Source organism: Ostrinia nubilalis, chromosome 26, assembly GCF_963855985.1.
Source record: "Ostrinia nubilalis chromosome 26, ilOstNubi1.1, whole genome shotgun sequence".
Lineage (NCBI taxonomy): Eukaryota > Metazoa > Arthropoda > Insecta > Lepidoptera > Crambidae > Ostrinia > Ostrinia nubilalis.
The window spans coordinates 6,028,454-6,054,415 of record NC_087113.1 but is presented as its reverse complement, the minus strand read 5'-3'; the positions used below and the strand labels follow the sequence as shown (position 1 = coordinate 6,054,415).

Genomic DNA, 25,962 nt, shown 5'->3' with positions numbered 1-25,962 from the left:
AATAGTAATTCAAAACAATCGTCGTTCGTCTAAGCAAATGCTCCAAGTGAGTGAGCACCTTTAAATATCACAATGACTGTAATTTCGAATGTCAGGAGTGACAACATAACTTGGAAAATTATTCAAATTTTGCAGATCAAGCGTGCTAAAGATAAAATAGTTCACAGTGCAGTGTACTCTATAAATCGAGAATTCCCATGTGTAACTACAATTTGGTATGCTATTTTTAGATCGAAACAACTGTCAACAACTTTAGATGTCAACCACGGTCATTTGACCTTAACGAGTTCGTCTTTCATTTGAACTTTTGGTTTTATTGTTATGAAAATAGCAGATATTTTTATTCGAACTTTTACACAGTCATAGGTTGAAAATAGCAATTGTTGTGTCACAGATTAATGTAGACGATTTCATTCGTTTTGAATATGTTTGGCTCGTATATGATCATTATTGAATTTTTCCATATTTCTGTGGTCTTTAATATAAAATAAGGTCTGACTCAAGTATTTCAACGCTCAGTCTAAACCCCAGTATCTATCTAGAACGCAAAATGTTTGAAACAAAACTAAAAGTTGTTTTAAAAGCTTATGTAAGATTAATAAGGAATGATTTTTTAAAATTTGATACTAGTCTTAAGGGGGTGAAAAGGGGTTTGGAAGTTTTTGACATAGACACGACAAGTGTTTTGTTTTCTAAAATTTTACCTCTGAAAGGATGAAGTGATAGTTATATCTATTATTATATTATCTTCGCACGACCCCTCTTACCCCGCTATTAATTTTACGTAGTTTTACTTTACATCTTTGTAATTATTTTTCCTATTATTTTACGTAGTTTTGCATATATTTTACATCTTTGAATTTCCATAGGTCCACCAAAGATCCTGTCCAACCAGACCCAGTATGGGTCCCAAGGGGACACCGTGAACATCGAGTGCGCAGCGTTTGCTGTCCCCAGGATCGACACCATCGTGTGGACTTTTGATGGAAAGGAGATTGATGCTATACATGATCAGGTGAGTAAATTTTGAGAGAAGAGAAGGATGAACTCTGAGCTTGTCTATTAAAATCTGTGGTCGTAGACACATTTTTATGAATTCATTTTGAACAATGTTACTTTGAAGACAATGTAACATTAGTTTTATACAGTGTTACCATGTGTCAGTATGTCTGTTAAGAAAAATTAAATAACTCCAACTTCATAGTTTCAAATCTAGCGAAGCTTGTATAATTTCAAATAGACTTCCAACAAGCCTACGACCATATGAACTAACGCCCGGTTATTAAACATTTTTTGGTCTTCTCTGATATAACCAGCTACCTTGGCGTAGTAGCCGACTTATGCCCTGGAATTGTCATCACAATAAACTTAAATAAATCAAAATCAAAATCAAAAATATTTATTCAGTTTAGACCACAAGTGGCACTTATGATACTCTATTTCTGTCCAGGACTATGCATTCCTCGAGGATCTCCAGCCTGGAGGCGTAGTCAACTCCACCCTGATCATCAGAGAGAGCCAGTCCAAGCACTTCGGAGTTTACAAGTGCAACGTGTCCAATGAATATGGTAGCGATACCTTGGAGATCGTGTTGAAACCTAACAGTAAGTATATAGATTATACTTTGAAAGATATTGTTTATTGGTACATAAATAAAATCAATATAGCCGATATGGAGTGGATGCCACGTACCGGAAAACGCAGCGTGGGACGTCTACCCACAAGGTGGACCGTCGACCTGATAAAGGTAGCAGGAAGACGCTGGATGCAGGCCGCTACCAACCGTGCGACGTGGAAGTCTTTGGGGGAGGCCTATGTTCAGCAGTGGACGTCCTGTGGCTGAAATGATGATGATGATAGCCGATAGGCGTCTGTAACTGGACAAAGGCCTCCTCCAAAGATTGCCACAACGACCAGGTGCTTCCCGCGACCTTAACAAAATTTTTGCTTTTGTGATCGCCCGTAGGTATTTACAAATGATACTTGCTTAAGTGAAGCAGCAAATGGAACGCACAGCGTTGAATAGAGCTCTGCGATTGGTTCATGTGTCACCCTGTGCGTCCACGCGCACTGTGAGACCTTATAGTAATGTTAGTGAATACGGACGTCGGAATTTTCAAGTTAAAATTTATTTTTATCCTTATATATTTTTTTGCCACAAAATTAGCTTTTATAAATGATCGTTGTAATTAGGTAAACAAAAGTCCCATTATAGGATAACAAACGGGAATTATCTTCCCACTTCACGCCAACCTCACCGATGTCTGTCTTATTTTAGTTTCCCACTAAATTTCGACTCTAAATGACCATAAATAACGTCTCTTTTGATTTATCTGTACCTGAGGTGTCACCTGATGTTGCTGTTTCCTTGAACCGCCTTTGATTGCCTATTCTAGCTCTTAAGACCAAACCAACTGAGTCGGTTTTCCTAATACGTAACTACATGGCTGTGTCAGACTGCGTCTGCTACCGAAATTGGACTTTGCATCCTTGATTTTAGGTGGATATTTCAAGGAGCTCCAATTGGCCTGGGTCTAAATAATAAATCAACTGAAATCCAGGCAACTTGAAGTGATACTAAACATGACAACTCAGGAACTACAGTGTCAAGTTTGTACTACATCCATTACGGGAATAGGTCTTGGTTTCCAAAGCTACTTGGGTTTTGCTGAAAGAATTTCTTACTGTCCGTAAACTATCCGACCTGTGTTAGGGTTTCATTTGAAGTCTAGGTAAGACTTAGGTAGTTACTTATAAATACTACCCTCCTTATTCTCATACATAACATTTTAGCTGGACCCTTGACAAAAAAGGTCTTCCTTCAGTATAGTACCTACATACGTCCTTCGTCACAGATCGTAAAATGCTTTATCTCTATAGAAATAAAACAAAGTCGGGTCTGTTACACCATTTATAACTCAAGAAAGGCTTGACAGATTTTAATGAAATTTGGTATGGAGGTAGCTGATACCCTGGATTAACATTAAGCTACTTTTTACCCGACTAGCCAAAAAAGGGGGAAAGTTTCTAATGTACCTAAAGTTCAGTTTGTAACTTATAAAATGAGAAGGTCGGATACTTCCCGGACAGCTTTCGCGCCATTTCTCTCTAGGTTTCTTTTACGACTTAGTTCATGAATAATTAATTTTTAATTTGTAAGACTAATTTGCGCCGTAAGTTTTTATTGTTCAGGTGACCTAAGTTTAGTACTGAAGCTTTCACGATTACACGGAATTTATTTCAAAAGCTTTAAATGTTCTTGTTTAAAATAAACAGATTTGTTTTTATGATTAAGGAATAATTTATTGCCATTTAGAAATTCGAAAAATATATTGTTCTCCCAATATTTTGATACTTAAATGCTGATTTTTGAGTATGTAGGTTTTTTCCTAACTGGATGATAAAATATGAATCCTTTCAAGTATTTCAAAAACTATACAGTCACACCTATATTGTGAACAAGCGGTCGCCCGCGACTTCGTACGCGTAGACCCCGTTTTACCCCTTTAGGGGTTGAATTTTGCAAAATCCCGTCTTAGTGAACACCCACACGTTCTTAAACAAACCCTCATGCAAAATTTGAGACTCCTAGCACTTGTAGTTTCTAAGATTTCGTGATAAGTGAGTGAGTCAGTCAGTCAATCAGTAAGTGACCTTTTGCTTTTATAGATTTAGATTTTTGGAAATCTTTTATTCAAGTTCATGGTTCGTCTGACTTGTGCGTGATAAATCGTAGGGGATTTGAATCCCGCTAGGGGCGAATATTAGAATGATGGATACGAGCTACGAGCATAAACATACCCTTACGAGTACCTACTTACTTACGTGTAAACTTCAATAATGATATTTACTTAAGGCCTCCCACTAGGTGGACCGACGATCACTGGTGAAGGTCGCGGGAGGTGTAGGACCGGTCTTTTTGGAAATCCTTGGGGGAGGCCTCTGTCCAGCAGTGGACGTCATTCGGCTGAAACGAACGAACGAATCAGATTTAATAAATTCAATTACATCTAACAGACTACCTTCCCCACAAAATATTGTCCAGCTCAGAGACCGCATTTAAAAAAATGAAAAAATGAAAACTTTTCATACAACCCCCATCACTATTATACCAAAGTACGTCGGACCCGTATTACATAACGAGCACGCATTATACGGAATGTATCGCTGCTTTAACTTTATGCCCTGTGTATAAGTACGGGCATTCGTCTTCCCTTCAATAATGGGGTGGGGAATATTTTACCGCAGATCAACCAACTTAAAATTTCTTCATTGGATTTTGAACTTTGTTAGAAACACAATAAAGTGCAAAACTGATTGTAGTATTTGAAAAAAAAAATAGTTTTAACATTACTTGTGGTTGGTGGATGATTTGACGTTATTACTATTACACTATTAGTTAGAAAAAGTCAGATTAATAATAGTTCTTGCTATTTTACGCTGTTTCAATCTTGCACTGCTAAAATTTATACGTAAAAATATCCTGGAGAATCAGACTAAAAAATCTCCATTTCTCATTAGGCAAATTTAAAAGACGTGGGTATCAGTTTCTTAGGGAATAAGAGTTTTCCAAAATTCACCCCAATGAAATGGGGGTAATGGGAGTTCAAAGTATGAGGGGCGAAAAGCTAATGAACGATAAGCCCACACAATTATTACTAAGTACTAAACAATTAATTTCAAATTATTCTAAGTTACATAAAGTCACATCCCAAAAATAGACTCTCGTATCATAACACCAAATAGCTTTTAAATAAACCAGGGCTTAAACATAATCCTCCTTCTCAATTTAGAACTTGTTACGCCATATCCTGACGCGAACTAAAAACAACTTTGTCGTTCTGCTCCATAAATAGGCACCCCAGTATTAGTAAAACTAAACAAAATCTAAATATAGTGAAGCTATGTTGCTTTTAGAGAGACCCTCATATTACCTAAATCCGTATTAGTTGACAATAGATAGTTATTTGGAAGTTTTTCTCAGTATTTACGAAGATATTCTGGCACCATTTATTGTAACAATGTGGCATCAATGTAACTTCATGTACCAAATGTAGGTATGGAAGCTGGAAACATTGAATTTTCCGATAGATCCAGTTAATTCTGTAACCTATTATTGATACCGTTTGATAGAGCTCATGAAGCAGTTTCAGGATCAGAACCTAGTTTTTTGATAATCTTGTATAGTTTTAAAAAAATCGAATGAGATCACTTATCGTTTTCATCCTGTATGTTTTAAAACGTTGTAATGGGACCCTGGTCAGTTTGAATAACCGCGGTTCTGGTCATTATCATCAGGTCATTGATTCTCTAATGCCAGAGCTCGCCCCTACTATTTACCAAATGGCTAATCAAGGATTTAGCCTATTAGGTCTGATCTTAGCTATTTAAGAACTAAGATGTTAGGTAAGAACCTAAACAAAAGAAGTCTCTTACATACTCAAACGTCAAAGCAATATTCAAACCAAAACCTTTTGTTCCAGAAACGTTCCCGCTCCTGCTAATCCTATTCGGGGTGACCTCAGGGACGATCCTGGTCGCCTCTGTGATAATGCTGGTGATACTCTGCCAACGAAAGCAGAGAAAGAGCAAGCAGACCCAGATGACAGAGAAGCCAGACGTGACAGTGACAGCTGAGGAGCTATTCAAGGAGAATGACAGGAATTCGAACATAAGCGACTTGAAACTGGAGCTGAGGCAAGCCAATGGGAGCTGCGAGATCGTAAGTTTTTGTTTTTGTAGTATTTTTAAGCTAGCTAAACATTGTTGATCTTATTTAGGTGCGATAAGGGTGAATTTACAACAAGAATATGAGATGTGTTGTCGAATGTAGGTAGGCCTACTTCGCGTTCAAGTTTTTTTTATCCACAACGAGGAAGCTCTTGGCCTGTATCTCACCTGATGGTAAGTGACGATCTGGCCGAAGGTGGAAGCGAGCTTCACCCGGAATCCTCAACCACGGAGGAACTGGCTATCTTACCTCTAACTGCCGGAACACAACAATGTTAACATTGTTGTTATGGCGACAGACTTAGGTAAGATGGTGGTAGCTAGCCAGGCGGACTTAGAACAAACCCTACCACCAACCAAACCGAACAGAAAAATCTGCCCCCACTGGGAATCGAACCCGGGACCTCTGCGTCTGAAACAGGTGGTCTTACCACTAGACCACAGAGGCGGTGAAGTTTATTAAAAAGAAGTAGTTGTATTTATCAGCATGTACCTGTGTACCTATAATAATCTATGTTACAGAAAGAGTAGGTTAAACGACTTGCTTACTTTGTCAATTAACTTCCAGTTCAAGAAAACGTTAAATATTTTAATAGAGTTTTGTCAGTTAACTTCAAGTAGGTATAAGAAAACGTGAAAATTTCCAGTCGAACGTATAAACTAATTACTGTATGTTCTGAACTCCAATTAAAACATATCTACCATTACCATTTGACAAGTTTTCTCATCAGAAAATCATTAGTACCCAGGTATATTTGAGTGATTCATTAGGATGCTTCCTCATATTCATTAAAAACTATATCCATATACAGGCGGATACTGAAGTATCTACTACTATAAATTGTTCCTAATTTCCAATAAAATAGGGGAGACCTAAGTGAGTTGTAACAGAGGAAAGTTGTGACATTGTCGATTTTTGGAAACCTATTAACAGCGAGCTCGCAACAGCGCGCATTTGTTACCTCGAGACTTGAACCAGAGTAAATACAAATGAGTAGGTCATCTTATAGAACGCACTCACACACTGACAAAATTCGGCGCAACATCCCGCTAATCCACGCTAAATTTTGTCAGTGTGTGCGTGTGCGCCGCATACGTATTGGCGCGCTCACATAAAAACCGCGCTCGGTGCGTTTCTATGAAGATGACCTACTCATTTGTATTTATTCTGCTTGAACTAAACAACGTGCCCTCGCTAGTAATTAATAAGTTCCAAAAATCGACAATGTCACAACTCTCCTCGGTTACAGCTCATCTCGGTTTCCCATAATAAAGATTCATACTAAACATTGGGAATCCAAAAATACACGACAATTTTTCTGCTCTTCTACATTTTTTTTTGTGAAATCTAATTCTGTAAAAAACACCGCCATTCAATCACTCTGTCACAGCTTTCAATGTAATAACGTAGCAACAAATTTAATTTCCTTTACCGTCACCGACATGCTAATATTTATACAAATACTCGATCAATATTAATACTCGTACTTAAATATGATGTCTGGTTTCACGGTACGTTGTAGTTAAGAGAAACGGCCAATACACATTAATTTATCAACAGCTTTTTGAAGTCTACTCTTAGACAAATTTTAATCTATCATTTAATTTGCTTGACTTGGTGTCGCTTTATTTCAAAACTAACAATTATTATTATGTTGACTTTTTGTTTTGTATTTTCTGTAACTTTTGACAGCATGTCAAATTTTAATGTCGTTGGCGGGTTGGCGGTTGTAGACTGTATTAAAGATTCAACGAGAGAACATTTTTATTTTTGAAAGCTCTCTTGTAATTTAGCTTAAAACTTCATACTCATCATCAGCCACTAGAATTCTTATTAATGTGACAATACCAGTGTTATTTACCGCCTAGTTGTTTTATTAGTCGCTGTTATGTACTGCTTAGTTTTTTTTATTTCTGTAATAAATTAATCTAAGGAGTATTGGATAGACGATGAAAAATTTCGTCTAAACCTTGAGGTGGCTTTAGTTTACCAGACTGACTCTTTTGTACGAAACGCTGTAATTTTTTCATAAACAAAAATACTTGACTTGAGCCGGCTGTTTTCCCCAAGCTGTTCCATCAATCATCCGTATGTATAAACGAGTTACTTATCGTGTACTCGTATTGATGGGCGACGAGTAATAACATCTCTTAGAGTAATTGCTCGTTTCACCGCTTCAATTTTTACTGCCAACAGTATGAATTGCTTCATAACGTGTTCATTATCGTAAATTATTGAAAGAGTACTTGAGTAAAAATCAATGAGCCGGAAATCTCAAGCAATCTTCAACATATGTCTTCAATGGGAAATATGCATCGATCTTAAAAGGAAATAAATCCTAATTATAAATGCGAAAGTTTGGATGTCTGGATGTCTGGATGTTTGTTACTCTTTCACGCAAAAACTACTGAACGGATTTTGATGAAACTTTACAGTATTATTTTTTATAACCTAGAGTAACATATTATAGACTATAATTTATGACGATCTGCGATAAACGAAATTTCACGCGGGTGAAGCCGCGGGCAAAAGCTAGTTATGTATAAATAAACACTAGTTAAATCATTTAATTTCTGAAAAACTAGTATTGAAATCGGAATGGAAACAAAAAAGTTACAAGTGTTTAAACTTTGTATGGAAATAGCTGAGCGTGACGTCAAATGTCACCCGCCCATAGTAACTTGTATGAGACTCTACATGTCGTTCTAATATGACCAATGACGTCATGAGATCTCTGACGTCCAATTATATTTAGGTATCTTTTGAAATTTTTGTTAAAGAAAAGCACTGATTGATTTGATAGGCTACTGAAATGTGAGAAATAAAAAATACATTGCATATCCCTATTGTTTCATGAGATTTAAAACTTGATTGAAGCACAGAATAATAAGTACTACGTTGAAGGCTAAACGGACCGTAAGGATTTTACAGAAAATTGTTGCTAAAGGTAAATCCTGTATAACCAGTATGATGGTTTCATCCACGAAGACGCGCCCCACCAATTTTTGGTCTCAGCCGCGCGGGGTGCGGGGAATTTGATCCGAGCAATCCGAGTGTCATTATTGCAGTGTGCGTGTGTACTCATGGATGATTTAGCGTGCACCGATAACACTCAAACATTAGCGGAAGAATGGTGGGGCGCGTCATTGTGGATAAAACGATCTACCTATACACACTACCGTTTCATTTTCAATGAATTCCATCCAGTGAAGGTTGAGTAGTCCCGGGGGATAGCTGACTGACTAAAAACGTGCAACGAATTTAATAAAACGGATAGAGAAGTTCGAAGTTTGATATTTACTGGAACAGGGTAGGGATGATATGACACATGTCAGGGCTCATTAAGAGGAACTTTTTTCTCTATTATTCCTCACATTTCAAAGCGAAATGTCACTGACTGACTCACTTATCACGAAATCTCAGAAACTACAAGTGCTAGGAGTCTCATGGAGGTTCCTTTTAGAACGTGGGTGCTCACGATTTTGAAAAATTCAACCTATAAGTGGGTAAAACTGGATCCACGCTTACGAAGTCGCGGGAGGCCGCTATTAGTTACGTCATAATAATATTATTATACATAATAATACATTTTTAATTTGATTTTCCTACCCTTCATTTCCTCATAAAGTGTCGTTCGTAACGTTATCGTTAAATAATACAATTTTTCTCAAATTTTGAATTGCAAAAATTGATGTTCCATTTCCAAGCCACCCTCGACTGTTCTCTCCCAACTGCCAGCCACTTGGGTTATCGCCCCTCTTTACTGGAGCGCCCTACACTGTTGCCGACTTACGCTCCCCATCCAACATGTCTACCTCTTTGGTTATCAGTTCTTTTGCATTGTGACTAACGCCCGTATTCACTTTGCTTAAATGAAGCAGCAAATCGAACGCCCAGCGTTGAATAGAGCTTTGTGATTGGTTCGTGGGTCACTATGCCACCACGAGCACTGTGAGACCTCATAGTAAGGTTTAAGAATACAGGCGTAAGCCTATTGATAACTTTTTTTAACAGTGTCTATAAATGACTGATGTTCATATTTGGCGAATTGTTCTTTGAGCTTTTTATATCTACTCAGTTTTTATATTGTGATCTAACTTTTAGATCTGTGTCTGATCTGATACTGTGTCAGATAATTAATCGGTATCTTCTTCTTTTGGTTAAATAGTAGTATTATGTTGGTTTATAACAGTATATTTTCTGTGTGAATTTAGTTTTCGACATTTTAGTTGTTCCAAATCATCAAAATTCTATGAATAATATTACAAAACCATACCTTCAAACAGACTTCAAACAGTCGTCTATCGAGAAAAAACTATAAGTTCGATTCTGCCCAATTCATGTGATATTATTATCATTATTTTACCAAAAACATAAACCAAAAGAAGCATAATTTAAATAACTTCGATATTTAACGAAATATTCTAGAAAACAGAATCAGTTGTAACAAAATACTAGAGATTTTAGCCTAAGTAAATGATATTAACTATTAACAAATTAGTTTTAATACCAAAGAAAATAGACGGCTAGTTTTACATTTAATTTGATTAAGAAACTTTGCGGCAAATAATGTATTCAATTCAATTAATCCTTAATAGTATTGTTTCTAAGCCTTAGATTTTGATTAAGGATAAGAAAACTCAAATACCAAGTTCAGAAGCTTGGACTAAGTTTGTATTTCTTTGAAAAAGTCACTTAACTGTATTTAGAATTGAATCATTAGTTTCTTCATTTACTTTGCTAAATGAAGTTAAATAACATGACAGCTGTACGAATAATACATTCAACACAATTATCAGTTTTTTTTTGTCAAATATAAAAATACGCAGAATACACAATACGGTGATGATGAAACTTTTTATGAAGACCTTACGCCCGTATTCACAAACATTACTATGAGGTCTCACAGTGCGCATCCACGCAGGGCAACAAGAACCAATCACAGAGCTCCATTCAACGCTGTGCGTAGAATAGAGCTGCAACCCGTGCAACGATTTGCTGCTTCACTTAAGCAAGCATCGTTTGTGAATACGGACGTTAATTTGTTATTATACCCTATTGGATCCTCTTCTATAATTCTCCTATCTAGTAAGGAATTTTATTTTTATTTTATTTATTACGGTATACCAACAACATTGAATTAAGTTCATTGTCGTCTCTCATAATGATCTATCGGTACTGCTTCTAATCGGTAGTGCTTAGGTTTAAAAGGTTAACAAAATGTTTATAGGTTTTTTATGTCTGATTGTGATTAAAATTCAAATAAGCTTATCATAACAAGTTCTAAATATCTTTGATGAAAATAATCTTTTCAGTATTATAACTCGATCCTCAAAATAACGCGCGTCTACGATTAGAATTCCAAAAATAACTTTAACAATTTCGGCAACAATCTCTAATATATTGAAAAGTTAATTATTAAAATTAAATATTGTTGATAATATGCTTCATATTAACTCTTTTCCTTTGAGCAATACGTTGTTATAATGGGGAGGCGTGAAAAATTGTTTATAAGACTTAATAAAGTGATACTAAAATTCACTTGGTGGACTGACGATCTAGTGAAGGTCACTTAGATACACGCAGTGCATGTCCAATCGTTGTAAAAATCCTTGAGGAGGCCTTTCTCCAGCAATGGGAGTCCATTACTTCAAACGAACTAAATATAATTTCTTTATTTGTCTGAATTCAACCATTTTACTCGTAGTTCTTTTGAGATGTAAACTACAGTTTCCCTCCAAACTCCTGTATAATTTGCCTCCATTGTTATTCGACTGGGTATTTTTAAACGGTCATTACGGTCTCATTTTACTTTTTCTGTTTCAAAGAAAACATTTCACGGCAGCTTCGAAATTATCGCTCTCAGGTTACACAAAGTATTTAAAGGACATTGTCAGAAACCGCCTAAAAAACCGCCAAAAAACATTAACCCATCATAATTATTTTCTATTTTTTTTAATACATTAAGCACCCTTTCGTTCTAATGGACACTTAAGCATTGAAAAATTAAATAAATAAGTCTTTTAACGTTTATTCTATAATACTATTACAACTTCCGGACGTTTTGGTGCGTGGCATGGTCTAAAACCTATCAAGTTCCATAATTTTTGCCGATAAAATCTGTACGAGGCATTACCGTACTTTATTGCTGGGAGTCCATGTATAGTGATGTTCCTGCGGCCATCATAGACAATAAAATATCGATTTTGAAAATAAAATAAATCGATTAAACTGCTTTGAAGACTAGATTTGCGTTAAAAGCTAAAAAGATATTGACACTATTACAAGAAGCTATCTAAAGTGTCCAACTGGTCGAAGGTCGTAAATAAAATAAAAATAATTAGGACCATAAACTGATATTCATGGTATAATAACTGTAAAAGTGTCAGAATCCGATGTTGAATCCAATGCCAGTTGAAGTGTGAGAAACATATATCAACCTAGTATAGTTGCCAGTCTCTCATAATCTATGCCAATGAGGGTTTTCGCGATTGAAAAATCCGCCAGATGGCAATACGTAGACGTGAGGTCCAAATGCTGCATGATTGGTTATTTTTGACATGACATTGACAGATATCCACCAATCATGCAGCATTTGGACCTCGCGTCTACGTATTGCCATCTCGCGGATTTTTCAATCGCGAAAACCCTTATTCATAGCACATTAATAATAGACCAATGAACTTTTATAGATTGTGAAAGAGAAGATAAAGATTTTATTATTTTATTAAAATCTTGCCACGAAGTAGTTTTTCAGTAGAAACCAGGATTGGATAATCGCTACAGGCAAGTATCAGAACATTTTATAAATATTTTTAATCGATTATATCCTTGTGAATCGTTTTAATAAATTGTCATTTTACTTTTTCAATTAAAACTTTTTCAATCCCTAGTCTTGTCAAACTGTCATAATGTCAACAAATTATAAATGTCACGTCAGTTGACTCAATTTCAGTCTTCTGTGCGTTTATTGTATTTTTATTTCAATGAAATAGTGCTAAAGGGTTAGTACTAAAAGTGAAAGCCTTTTTTCAGAAAGAAAACCAATGTGGTGCCCTTATTATTCATACTGTTTGAAAGTTACAAGTCAGTGATACAGAGTTGCCGACATTATAACTCCGTAGTGATACCATACCAAAGAAGAAGTTTTCCTAAACACACACACTTGTGTTATTTTTATATGTGATCAAATAAAAAGGATTAATTCTACTGCTCAAATGGAATAACTTATCCCAAGAGACCGAATATAAAAAAAAAACCTCTCCATAGAAATTATCACCATCACGAGGATGTGAATTTTTTTGAGAATTTGATATTGGTCCTGTAAGAAAAGTAGTTGTATTTCAGTAGTAGATTCAACGCTTCTTGTTTCATCAGCAAGAGTAACTATAAAAACGCCCTGTAGGTAGGTATTATTAAGCTGAAGAGTTTGTTTAGTGTCAAAGACTGTCACACAGTGTAACTTAAATTGGCATATTATGATAATGAACATAAAAACTTAAATAAATATTTATGTTAATATTTTTTGTATTTATTTATTTTCCCAAAGCTTCACAGTGACAGCTGAAACAGCAATACTGTTGTAAAACTAAACTTGGAACAAACTGTTACAAATATTTTACAAATTAAAATAAAACCGCATGTTGCTTTACTTTCTCGTATAGGTAATAAATGTAATTAATGGCTAGATTATTAATGTTACTTTGTTACCCTCAATAGTGAGGAGATCTTATAAAATGGTAACCCTGATTTTCATTGTCATTCAAGTGCTCTTTCTTCGCATAGGCTTCTGTGATTTGGCCAAGGGCCACACACATTGCGATAACATTATGCGACATTGATTTGACAGCAGCGGAGTGAAGTCTTGCGACTATGCAAAATGATACCCTGTAATCGTAGCGCATATAGACATAGACGGGGCGGGGCACATAGCTCGTAGAGCTGATGGCCGCTGGGGCAGGAAAGTTCTTGAGTGGCGACCACGAGCCGAAAGACGTAGCGTGGGCAGGCCTCCCACTAGGTGGACCGACGATCTGGTGAAGGTCGCGGGAGGTGCCTGTATGCGAGCGGTGCAGGATCGGTCTTCGTGGAAATCCTTGGGGGAGGCCTTTGTCCAGCAGTGGACGTCTTTTCGGCTGAAACGAACGAACGAACGAACGATACGTATTACCACTATTTACCAGACATTACTATTTATTGCATACTCGCCGGATTACACGTAGGAGCACGCGCGTTACAGCTTCGGCCTTGCATTATTATAAGATCTTGTTCCGCCCTTTTACGAACTTCCTCCGTGAGGATATCCCTGCCGAATTCTATGATGAACCTATCAAAAGTCATATTCTGCAATGTCAACCCACCACAAGGTGGACCGACGACCTGATAAAGGTAGCGGGAAGGCGCTGGATGCAGGCCGCTACCAACCGTGCGATGTGGAAGTCATTGGGGGAGGCCTATGTTCAGTAGTGGACGTCCTGTGGCTGAAATGATGATGATGATGATGAAATGAATGAAAATGACAAATCTTCGAACGTGTATAATACCGTGCCAAAGTAATCATATAATTTTGGCACCTTAATAACTATTGCCGTTTTTGTTGTAAATATCATGCAGCGCTACTTGCGGATATTATTGGAAAGAAAACTATGTGGGCTCTAGATCTGAAGCCGCTTTAGCGAACACGAAGTGCTCATACAATGCGGCGTATTTTCTTCCAGTCTTTAGTCAGGACTTTAGTCGAATTAAAACCCCGGTTGAACGTGATATAGCCGCACTAGAATACGATGCTTTTTTGCATAATCGCAAGACTTCGTTCCAGTGTCGACCGAATGTTATCACGATGTATGTGGCCCAGGGGTTACCGTAGCCGCTAAGGTTTGAAACTTCTTGCTTAAAATATTGTAGTCTTTGGCATAGACTACGACGGTAGTCATGGAGATAGGAGTTTGTTATCTCGTGTCAGATGTAAATGGTGAAAAGAAAACTCATGATTCGTGTCATTTTTATGCAATATGTAGGTATTTTATAAAAGTGGAACCCCGAGTGATCTCCAAAACCCATTCTATTATTATATACGATTCGGCTTCGATATCTATAATACAATAGGAGTTTATTTCATGTGTCAGATGACAAGGGTGGAAACAACCTACGATTCATGTTGTTTATTTACGTGCAATATGTGGGCATATTATAAAAGTGGAATGCCGAGTTGTATTTCTAAAACTTGTTCTATTATTTTATACTATTTGGCTGCGACTCGGCGTGACGACAATACAAAACATTTTTCGCGAATCGGTGTTCATACATTCACTTAATACATTAGACGCCATGTTGTCATAAACGACATATTATAAAATCGCTGTGATTTAATATTCTTAATCATTAATTTTATGGCAAGTGTCCATTAGGAATCATTGTTCTTACACACAGAATCGTATTATTTCGCTTTCGGGTAGTAATATGTCAAAATTGTTGGTTCTTAGGCGAACAATGTATGGAGAACGAACATTGTCCTTTGAGATCGGGTGATGGGTATTTCAGAGGGATTTCCAGTTAGCTTTGGATTTGGGACCTTGTAGATATTTTAGGCGTTTCAACTTTCAGTTTTAGTAAATTTGAATAGATTTAGATGACCAATAACACTAACGTTTTATCTACTATTGATAATACAATTTGTATAACGACAAACCTTTATTTACGTTCATTCGTTTTCAACCAAGCACCTAGTGCTGTCCTCTGTTAAACAAAAGTCTCCCTCAAGGGTTTCTACATTGACCGCTCCTGCACTGCCTGCATCCAGGTGCTTCCCATGACTTTCACCAGATCGTCGATTCACTGAGTGGGTCTGGGTGGACTGCCACTAGGTTTTGTGGTTTTTGGACGCAACTCGAAAACTTTTCTCTTCCAACTCCAATCAGTTCTAGGAATTATATGCCAAGATATGAATGGATACATAATTTAATGCTTTCATAAGAATATCTCGTCCAAGCTTCGCGTCCAAGACTCTATCGATTGCCACACAAAGTTACGAAATCGCTTTAATTAATTAATTCCAGTTTTGTTAGGGCAGGCTTTAAGCAATTTGATTGTCCGTCAAGGGATATATTTCCGTGTATCAGTAGGACCAGTTGATGTATATTATAACAAGCTTTCCGCGCGTTCCTGCTTCAAAAACCGGGATAAAAACTGTCCTATGTCCTTTCCTGGGACTCAAACTATCTCTATGCCAAATTTCATCAAAATCGGTTCAGTGGTTTAGGTGTGAAAGCAAGAAAGACACACAGAAACAGAGTTACTTTCGCATTTATAATATTAGTATAGATTATATTATTATACCTATAGTAGCTTCTAGTAGGTTCTGTATGATTGAATAATAATATGTTTTTGATGTTGTTGTAGATAAGGTTCAATAAAATTATAACAAAACACTGGATAATAACTTGCAATTTATCCCATCTTGTTATTTTACAACAAAATCATATAGGCCATAAAAAACACGCGTAATCCCGCGTTCTAATCTGGGAATTCCAGTGACTTGGCCCACTTTTAGCTTGGTCCACGGGCCAAGTCGCTGTTTTGAATTTTTAAATAGTTTTTCTTCCAGTGACAGGGCCTGGCCAGTCTGGAAGACTCTCTAATCTGACGTTTAACCTCATTGGAAATTGTCATCTGTCATTCTTAACCTGACGCTAAACAGCGGCCCATTGGCCATAAAAATTTGATTATTCAGATCTTTAACATTAGCACTATGTATAGTTGTTGCAATTCACGAAGGCGAGTGAGCTTTACTCGTACATGTGTGGTGGCTCGCTACTGTTCGTTTTTCAAAAGTTTTGATAAACATTACACTATCGTTATTTGCATGTACACGTACACACACAAGTAAAGCTCACTCGCTCTCGTGAGTTGCAAGAACTATATGTTTTATACTAGTTGTATTAAAACATCCCCTTCTTTCTAGGACTACTCAAACACCGGCTCAGACAGCACGCTATGTTCAAACGCCAAACTCGGCAGTGGCGTAGCGTTAGCGGGTGCGGTTCAACTGTCGTCGATCAATCAAAATAGCACCTACCAGCCATACAGATACAGTAACGATTACAATGACCCGGCGTACGCGGACTGCTACAAGGTGGGATTTTGGGACCATTACTATTTCTCACATGAATCAAGTTGTTTGTGATGAGTTTTTGTTTAATAAAGCTCAGTTGAGTGCCATATAAAAATTATCAATTAATATTCCTTAAATTGATTTAAGGTTTTCCCTATGGATACTGAAACCTTAAAAATTAGTAATAAGTAACTTTTCTTAGAAATTCTGCTATTGTCAATTTTATATGGAAACATTACTAGATTATAATGGCAAGATTACAATGACGTGATCTTATAAAAATGTATTGTATCTAAGGAAATTCAAATTATCTGGTTCTAACTGGTTCTAATGATGTTTTTTCCTCAATAGGTCAACGGTTTCGGCAATGGTTACCAGACGTATGTGCATTATGGGCACGACTATACTCCCGGCTCTTTGAGGGTACAGTCGCCTACGATTGGCAGTGACAAACTGACGCCTAATAGGTGAGCGATAGATGATATTAAATTATAACATTCTTGTTTATTCATTAAATTGTGTTGTAAATGTTCATCTCAAAAAAACAGTCCGAGCCAATAAATACTTAATAAAATTTAGTTGAGTAATTTTACTACACATAACATAAAAAAAATCAAAGTTCCTTATTTCAACGATACAATTGTTGCATAGTTTGATTCTATCCTTTCTTTCATACATATTTTTATTTTTTTTTATTTCTTTATTATCTTAAATCTTTGATACATACATAGATTAATCCCATATTTTATCTTAAAAAAATATGTTGCCTCAGTTTGTGATTGAAACTCAAGGGATTAAACCCCATTGAGATTCATTTCTTTGAATTGAATCCCCGACCTTTTGCCGGACGACTGCTGTTGAATAACTATTGAGATGCATCTTTTAAAATTCAAATGCTAATAACTTCCAACCCCAACAGGTCAGTAAACGGCAGCCTGCCAAGAAGTGTAGACACGTCATCTACCGTCCAGTTCAACCCTGGCAACGGGTCTCAGAACAACTCCTTGCAGCGCACCAAGCGGCAGGACAGCAGCAACGCGCTGAACAACCTTGGGCTACCTTCTGGAGATGGTATGTGGAACACTGATCATAATTACATACTGGCCACACGATACAGTCTTAAATTCATTTTGAGCAATAAGTTAAAATTCATTTTGAGCAATAAGTTAAAATCCATCTTGAGCAATAAGTTAAAATCCATCTTGAACAATAATTTACAATCCATTTTAGGCGTCTCGTTATTATACTGTTCACAAATTGTTGTAGTAACTATGTCACTGGACACACTTTACAATACATTTTGAGCTTACGTTACAAATACTACCTACTCACAAAATGACGAGCATTTTTTGTATACGCGGGTAGTGTAACATTCCAAGATTTGATTTTGTGTATGCATAAATAACAATACAAGACTTGAGTCTGAGTATCACTTTTACAAGTTTCCTCTGATCACTTAATGATGACCCTTTGCACATAATGTAACTTAGATTTATGCACCAAATCATACAAACCACAATTTATTAAGACAAACAGCTTGTTAGAAGGATGATTCCTTAATTTCCAGACAATAAAACTAAAACCTTCTTTCTAGTGAATCGGATGCCCAACGGTGGGATAATCCACGGGGTGGACGTGCGATACGCAGCCACATACGGCAACCCCCACTTGAGAACGGGAGGAGGTATGGGCTTCGCGAACACTGTTAACACCGCGAAGCCTGCGTCCACCCCAGCTCCCCCTCCGTATTCGTCGGTTAGGACGTCTGTGGTGTTGCCTTCAGGTGAGTTTTTTTTTTAAAGATTATCAGCAATTTAGCCCCTCGTGTTAAGCTAAACAAGCTTGTGTTACGAGTGGGCTCACCGCAATAGTCGAGCGGCGGTGGGATTCGAACCCGCGTTCCTCGGATATCGAGTCGGCCAGTCCGACCCCTTCACCGTTCGGCTATCGTGGCTATAAAGTTAAGTCTTAAGTCATTTTTTCCTGCAAAAAGCCTTTAAACGTCCCATTATAACTTATAGGCTGAGTTGCACCACCTAACTTTGACCGTAACTATAAAGATAACCGGTGTTTTTTTAATGGAGTTTGACAGATTTTTGACGTTTGTCAAAGTTCAAATAAGATGGCGCAACCCAGCCTAACTCTACCACTGCTTTGGGATAATAAGTGGTCCAGCGCTGAGAAACAGCATGTCTTTTACATAAAAATTTTTTGGTTCCTAATTTTTATAGTAGGTATCCCAGAAGAGTGGAGACCGCACTCGTTTAGCGTAGAGTAGAACCCCACTAGATAGGTGGAATAACTACTGTGTGCTTACTATGAGTTTACGTTAGGTGTGCTCGCTAGCGACTGCGTAAAAAATTACATTAAATACTCATATTGTGCAGTGTCTCTAGCGGCTACTTTCAAGAAATAAAAACTTTATAGATTATTCATTTTGACGTATTCGCTAGCGAGCACACCTAACGTAAACTCATGGTAAGCACACTGATGATGTCTTTCACGAGTTTAACTCCGTTTTGGTAAAATTTTACTTCTTCTACTATACAAAAGTATGTATTGAAAAAAAAAATGCTGCTGCTTATTGTTTGTTACAAAATTATAATATCACATCTGAAAGTATTTTTGTGGGTTTGCTTATTTTTATCTTCAATGTGGATAGGCCACTGAACCGAGCATCTAATTTCACAAACGCTAATTACTTTTCTAATCTAACTTCTAATGGAAGTATAGACAGTGGGCTCACTAGTAGTGAGTCACTATATTTATGTTGTGACTTTGTAAACAGTATTACTTTGTAAACAGTATTAAAATGTTTTTAATAAGCTCTAAAGCGCAATTTAATAATACAAATTTTATCTTATTTATTTTTAATCGTGGTATTTTTCGCAAAAAAAATATACATATTGAAAATCTAATTTTATGGGTGTCGCTCCTAAAAATTGGACACTGATTGCAAATTCACCCTGTATTGTGATGAGTATTTACACTATACTTGTGTGACACTACACACGTACACTAGCTGTGAGAGCGTTTAAAAATATAATATGTCAATTTTAGTTCTTGCAAATTTCCGCTAGGGGTGCTGTACAATCCGTCATACATTTAATGACATTTTTTACGCGCTCACTAGTGAACGCGTTTGATGTAAACTCACACTCAGCCCTCAGCTAATAAGACCACCCGCAAACTACAGACTTTTAGTCGGCCGATAGTTGAACTCGATTCGAATTTATAAAATCGGCCGATACCAAATCGGTGTAACGTACTGATTAACAGCCCGACCCAACTATCGGCCGACAAAAAGTCTGTGGTCTGCGGCTAGGCTTAATATTTGAATATTTGAATGTTTTTTAAGTCTACTCGAAGCAGCTATGTCAAAAAATCGGGTAAAAGTAATAAGTTAAGAAGTACCATTCCATTATAAACTAAGCCACGATAGCCGAACGGTGAAGGGGTCGGACTGGTCGACTCGTGATCCGGGGACGCGGGTTCAGTCCCCGCCGCCGCTCGACTATTGTGGTGAGCTCACTCGTGACACAAGCATATTTAGCTTAGTACGAGGGGCTATCGGGACTATTAGTTCGTTCGTTTCAGCCGAAAGACGTCCACTGCTGGACAAAGGCCTCCCCCAAGGATTTCCACAAAGACCGGTCCTGCGCCGCTTGCATCCAGGTACTTCCCGCGACCTTTACCAGATCGTCGGTCCACCTAGTGGGAGGCCTGCCCACGCTACGTCTTCCAGCTCGTGGTCGCCACTCAAGAACTTTCCTGCCCCAGCGGCCATCAGCTCTTCGAGCTATGTGCCCCGCCCACTGCCACTTGATTTTAGCGATTCTGCGGGCTATGTCAGTCACTCTGGTTCTCCTACGGATCTCCTCATTTCTGATTCGATCACGCAGGGAAACTCCGAGCATAGCACGCTCCATCGCTCTTTGGGTGACCTTGAGCCTTCTTATGAGGCCCATAGTAAGCGACCACGTCTCAGAGCCATACACCATCACTGGCAACACACACTGGTCAAATACTTTTGTCTTGACACTGCGGTATTTCGGACGTGAGAATTTCGCGAAGCTTCCCGAACGCTGCCCAGCCGAGTTGGATTCGACGATTAACCTCTTTCTCGAAGTTGGACCTACCTAACTGGACTGTTTGTCCCAGGTATACATAATTGTCAACAAGTTCGAGTGTAGTGTCTCCAACCTTCAGAGGAGTGGGTACAACACGGGCATTTGACATAATTTTTGTCTTGTCCATGTTCATTTTAAGACCCACTTGTTGAGAGGCTCTACTGAGGCCATCGAGCATTGTGTTTAGGTCCTCCACGGTCTCAGCCATGACTACGATATCGTCCGCGAAACGAAGGTGTGTGATATACTCGCCGTTGATATTTATGCCGAATCCGCTCCAGTCCAGAAGCTTGAAAACATCTTCCAGGGCGGTGGTGAACAGTTTCGGAGATATGACATCTCCCTGTCTCACCCCTCGCTGCAACTGGATAGGTTTCGAGTTCTGATCCTGGAGGCGGACCGACATTGTGGCGTTTTCGTACAAGCCCTTCAGCGCTTCGATGTATCTATAGTCAATTTGGCACCGTTGGAGAGACTGTAGCACTGCCCAGGTCTCGATCGAGTCGAAGGCTTTTTCATAGTCCACAAACGCCAGACAAAGTGGCTGATTATACTCCTCGGTCTTCTGTATAATCTGCCGTAGCGTATGTATGTGGTCTATGGTACTAAAGCCTTTTCGGAAACCGGCTTGTTCGGGAGGCTGGAAGTCGTCGAGCCTGCGTGCGAGACGATTCGTGATGACTCTCGAAAACAGCTTGTAGACATGGCTCAGAAGTGAGATGGGTCTATAATTTTTCAACAAGGTTTTGTCGCCTTTTTTGAAAAAAAGTATCACCACACTTCTGTGCCATGCCGTAGGCGTTTTTCCCTCAAGTATGACGGAATCGAACAGCCTCTGAAGAGCCTTTAGTACCGGCGTTCCGCCTGCTTTCAGAAGCTCAGCCGTGATTCCATCATCACCCGGTGCCTTGTTGTTTTTCAGCTGTTTGAGAGCCATTCTAATCTCGTACAGGCTGACGTCCGGGATATCTTCGGTGTAGTGTCGGGTCAGTCTAGCTCTTGGGTCTTCGGCTAGATTTGTGACAGGTGTACGTACACTCGTGTATAATTGTCCGTAGAACTTCTCAACCTCTTCCAATAACTCAGGCCCCGACGAGATGTCTCTGCCATCCTCGGTCTTCAGCTTGGTCAGTTGACTTTGGCCAACAGACAGATCCCTAGCGAACACTTTAGAGCCTTTGTTACGCTCAATCGCCTCTTTAATACGATCTGTATTAAATTGGCGTAGATCGCGAGTCAAAGACTTGGAGATCTGTCTGTTAAGACGCCGATACTGAGCAGCATCTTCAGAGGACTGCAGAACCAAGTTTCGTCTCTCTTCCATAAGTTTATTGGTGAGGTCAGAGATCTTTTTGGTTCCTTTTGGACGACGGGTTTTAAAGAACTTAGACCCAGTCGTTTGGACAATTTCCACGAACCTGTCATTGTATTCGTCCACATTTTCGCAGTCTCCTAGGCATTCGAAACGATTTTGCAACTCGAGCTGAAAGCTTTCGGGGTTTTGGAGTTGGATGGGCGCTGGGCGGAGCGTAGACTTCATCAGTCGACGCCTCTCGAGCTTGGGTCTGATATTCAATGTGCCTCTTACCATTCGGTGATCGCTTCCTGTTTTGACCGAGTTGATCACAGAGACATCATTGAATATATGCTTCTTCGTCGACAAGATGAAGTCGATCTCATTTTTTATAGCGCCATTGGGATGCAGCCATGTCCACTTTCGCTGTTTTGGCTTCCCGAAGAAGGAGTTCATCATAAAGAGGCCCTCCCTCTCCATAAAGCCAGCCAGCAGTTGGCCACGTGCGTTCCTCTCTCCATACCCAAATTGCCCCACTTTCAGCTCATTATCGCTTCGTCTACCCAGCTTCGCGTTGAAGTCCCCCATCACAACGGTAAAATGGGACCGGGAGCTATGTATGGCTCTGGAAATATCCTCATACATAGTCTCCACTTCGTCGTCGGGGTGTTCCGTGGTCGGTGCGTATACCTGTATGACCTTCAGCGAATACCGTTTGGTGATTCTGAGTATAAGGTACGCTACCCTCGCCGAAACACTCTCGATCTGGACCACGTTGTTGACAAGGGACTTGTGGACGATAAACCCGACACCACCCTGGGACTGCTGGTCGCCCTCCCGGAAGTAGAGCAGGTTTCCGGATTTCAGGATTATGGTGTCCTCCCCCTCTCTTCGGACTTCGCATAATCCTACGATATCCCACCGCAACCTGCTCAGTTCTTCCTCGAGTTCGGCGAGCCTCACGTCAGTCCGCAGCGTGCGAGTGTTAAATGTTGCCAGGGCCAGAGGTCGTCGGGGTTGGTAGCCTGTCGGTACCCGGTGATTCTTAGCACCCCTCGCCCCACCGTTACCGTGACCGCTACCGTGGCCCGGGATAGTGGGGCCGCCGGGGACTAGGGGCCGTGTTTTTTTGTTCCTCTCCATGGGGGGGATTTGCCTTAATCGCCACGCTTGGCAGGCGGGTTGGCGATCGCAGTTTTTTATAAGGTTTCGCACGCAGACGCTGCTGCCCGTCCGGTGCTGCAGGGATTTTGTCGCCTCTTACGACACGCCTCCTGTTGGCGGTGGGGAAGAGTATTCTTTATGGCCGTCCCCACACGGCACTATTAGTAATTTGTGCAATAACACAGATCACCTGTGTGCAATAACAAATTACAAATAATCTGTTACTTACCCACTTATTAATAAACACACAACACAAAATAAAAACGTTTACATTACCCAAGTTAGTGTAAAGCCCGGGGTCATTGAAATTTTGTTCAATGACCCCAAGCTACCCATCTTTATCGCTCGCGCGTAATTATATTGCGACCAGACTATAGTTAGTGAGAAGAGAGTCTTCTACTCGTAACTCAATTGTGATCCAGATAACAGCTCCAATCTGGATTAGACGTGAATACTGTACCAGATTAGATTTAGCTTTGCCACTTTGTGGAGGTTATCACGTGAAAGTAAACCGATATTGTTAATTAATTTAATTATTGAGTTAATTCGTTTGTTAACCTTTAGCGTCCAATTCTAGAACAATGGAATGTATATTTTTATTATACGAGTAATTGTAACAAAACGAGAGTTTTTTGATCGGTTAGAAACGATTGCTACGTATACAAATTCCAAAAAAAACTTGGTTAATTCAAGGCTCTTTTTAATCTGTGGCAGCAATCTTACAGTAACACAGTCTATCCCAGTTAGTAGTTAATACACAGTTTAAGCAGTTTGTAGTTTTTTTTAACAAAGATGAATCCTATCCTGCAGATAATATTATTATCCTATGCTGCATCTCACTTAACATCAGGTGCGATTACGGTCAAATACCTGCCTTGTTCTGCATAAAAAAATAGTTCCGTTAACCCCTCGTACTAAGCGATTATATGCTTGCGTCACGAGTGGGTTCATCATAATCGAACCCGCGCTCCTTGAATATCAAGTCACCTAGTCCGACTTCTTCATTATCGGCCATCTTTCACTTCAAAACTTGATACTTAACTTCATCTCTCTGTAGGTCGTCCGTCCATCAGGCACAATTTAGCAGTGGAATAATATCAACAATCTTCCACAGGCAACTCGTCGCATTCAATAACGTCGCCGACGTCGTTGGCATCGCCTCAGTGTACGACGAGCCCTATCACGACGTCCACAATGTCGACTGACAGCACACAAGCGGCGGTAACGGTAAGATATCGTTCGGGACTATTCCCACCTATCGTTCCCACCACTGCAACTCCTGTGTAGCCAGGATCTACAGCTTGACCGCCACAAAAACCCAACCAATGAAGGTCAAGTTTGTCCCGGGGGAAAGTTAAACTGTCATTGGACCCGCAACGAAATTAATCAGAAGAACATAGGAGGAGTTCGAAATTAAGGTTCGTTAATTTCGAAGGTAAGATATCGTTCGTTTGTTTCAGCCAAATGACGTCCACTGCTGGACAAAGGCCTTCCCCAAGGATTTCCACAAAGACCGGTCCTGCGCCGCCCGCATCCAGGTACTTCCCGCGACCTTCACCAGATCGTCGGTCCACCTACTGCGGCCTGCCAATTCTACGTCTTCCGGCCCGTAGTCGCCACTTGATATGATATAGTAGTAAATAAATAACTGCTAAGACTGAGTTGTATCATCGTTCCATCTTACTTTTACTTTAACAAAATATGTCAAAAATCTGTCAAAATCCATACAAAAAGCACCGGTTATTGTTATAGTTACCGTTAAAGCCAACTGAGCCTATGTGTATATTGTTTTAAAATGTTTAATAATTAGGATAAAATCAATGTCTCTGTGGCCTCTTAGGAATTGTAAATAAATAGAGTTTTTTTTACAAAAATGTTTAATGCTATCAACAGTAAAAAAAAATCGTAAAAAAATCCAAGGCCGTTTCAGAAATCCCCAAATATTTCAAAAAATAAAAATATACAAAGCGTAACCAAAATTCCAAGTGAGTTCCACAAAATTCCATTTTTGTGGACTGATTCATCGGAATTTATGAATAATTGACGGAATCAACGTTTATTTGAAACGGGACAATGTAACAATGCACTCAAAATAATGTAGGTAAGAATTTTCAGTCATTTTTTTTAAGTGAGAACAGTAAAAAAAATTAACTCAAAATTTAACTCTCTTCCACTGAAATGAAGAGTTAAAACAAGTTTTAATAAAAAAAATTACAAGTTTAATTTATTCTGTTCTCTTAAAGTGTTAACCTGTGTTACTGTAAAACCAAAACATGGAAAATCACTTATTTTCTGATCAGTGGAAATTCCGAATAAACTCGCGTAGGGTAAAAGCACCTCATTAATTAATTAGGGCCCTTTCTCACGGCAATCAAGTTTTGTAGGATTCAGTAAAATGCAGGATCCTGTGGTACTATTATATTACTTATTCTGTGCTGTGGCTGTGGCCGTTTCTAGTACCCAAGGCGCCGACCACTATGCGGCAGAGGGAACACCCCAGTTTTTAGTGGTTTCGAGCCCCACATAACCTGCC

At 38.9% G+C, this 25,962-nt stretch overlaps 1 protein-coding gene across 1 annotated transcript in view; it reads left to right on the top strand.

Moving 5' to 3' along the window:
* Nucleotides 1-25,962, top strand: part of LOC135084484 (irregular chiasm C-roughest protein) — a 144,373-nt gene that overhangs the window by 107,084 nt on the left and 11,327 nt on the right. The window contains exons 13-20 of the mRNA XM_063979271.1: nt 870-1,015; nt 1,451-1,604; nt 5,484-5,722; nt 16,692-16,862; nt 17,193-17,308; nt 17,761-17,912; nt 18,436-18,624; nt 24,544-24,656. Of these exons, the coding sequence (XP_063835341.1) occupies nt 870-1,015; nt 1,451-1,604; nt 5,484-5,722; nt 16,692-16,862; nt 17,193-17,308; nt 17,761-17,912; nt 18,436-18,624; nt 24,544-24,656 (1,280 nt within the window). The remainder of the gene's footprint in view (nt 1-869; nt 1,016-1,450; nt 1,605-5,483; nt 5,723-16,691; nt 16,863-17,192; nt 17,309-17,760; nt 17,913-18,435; nt 18,625-24,543; nt 24,657-25,962) is intronic.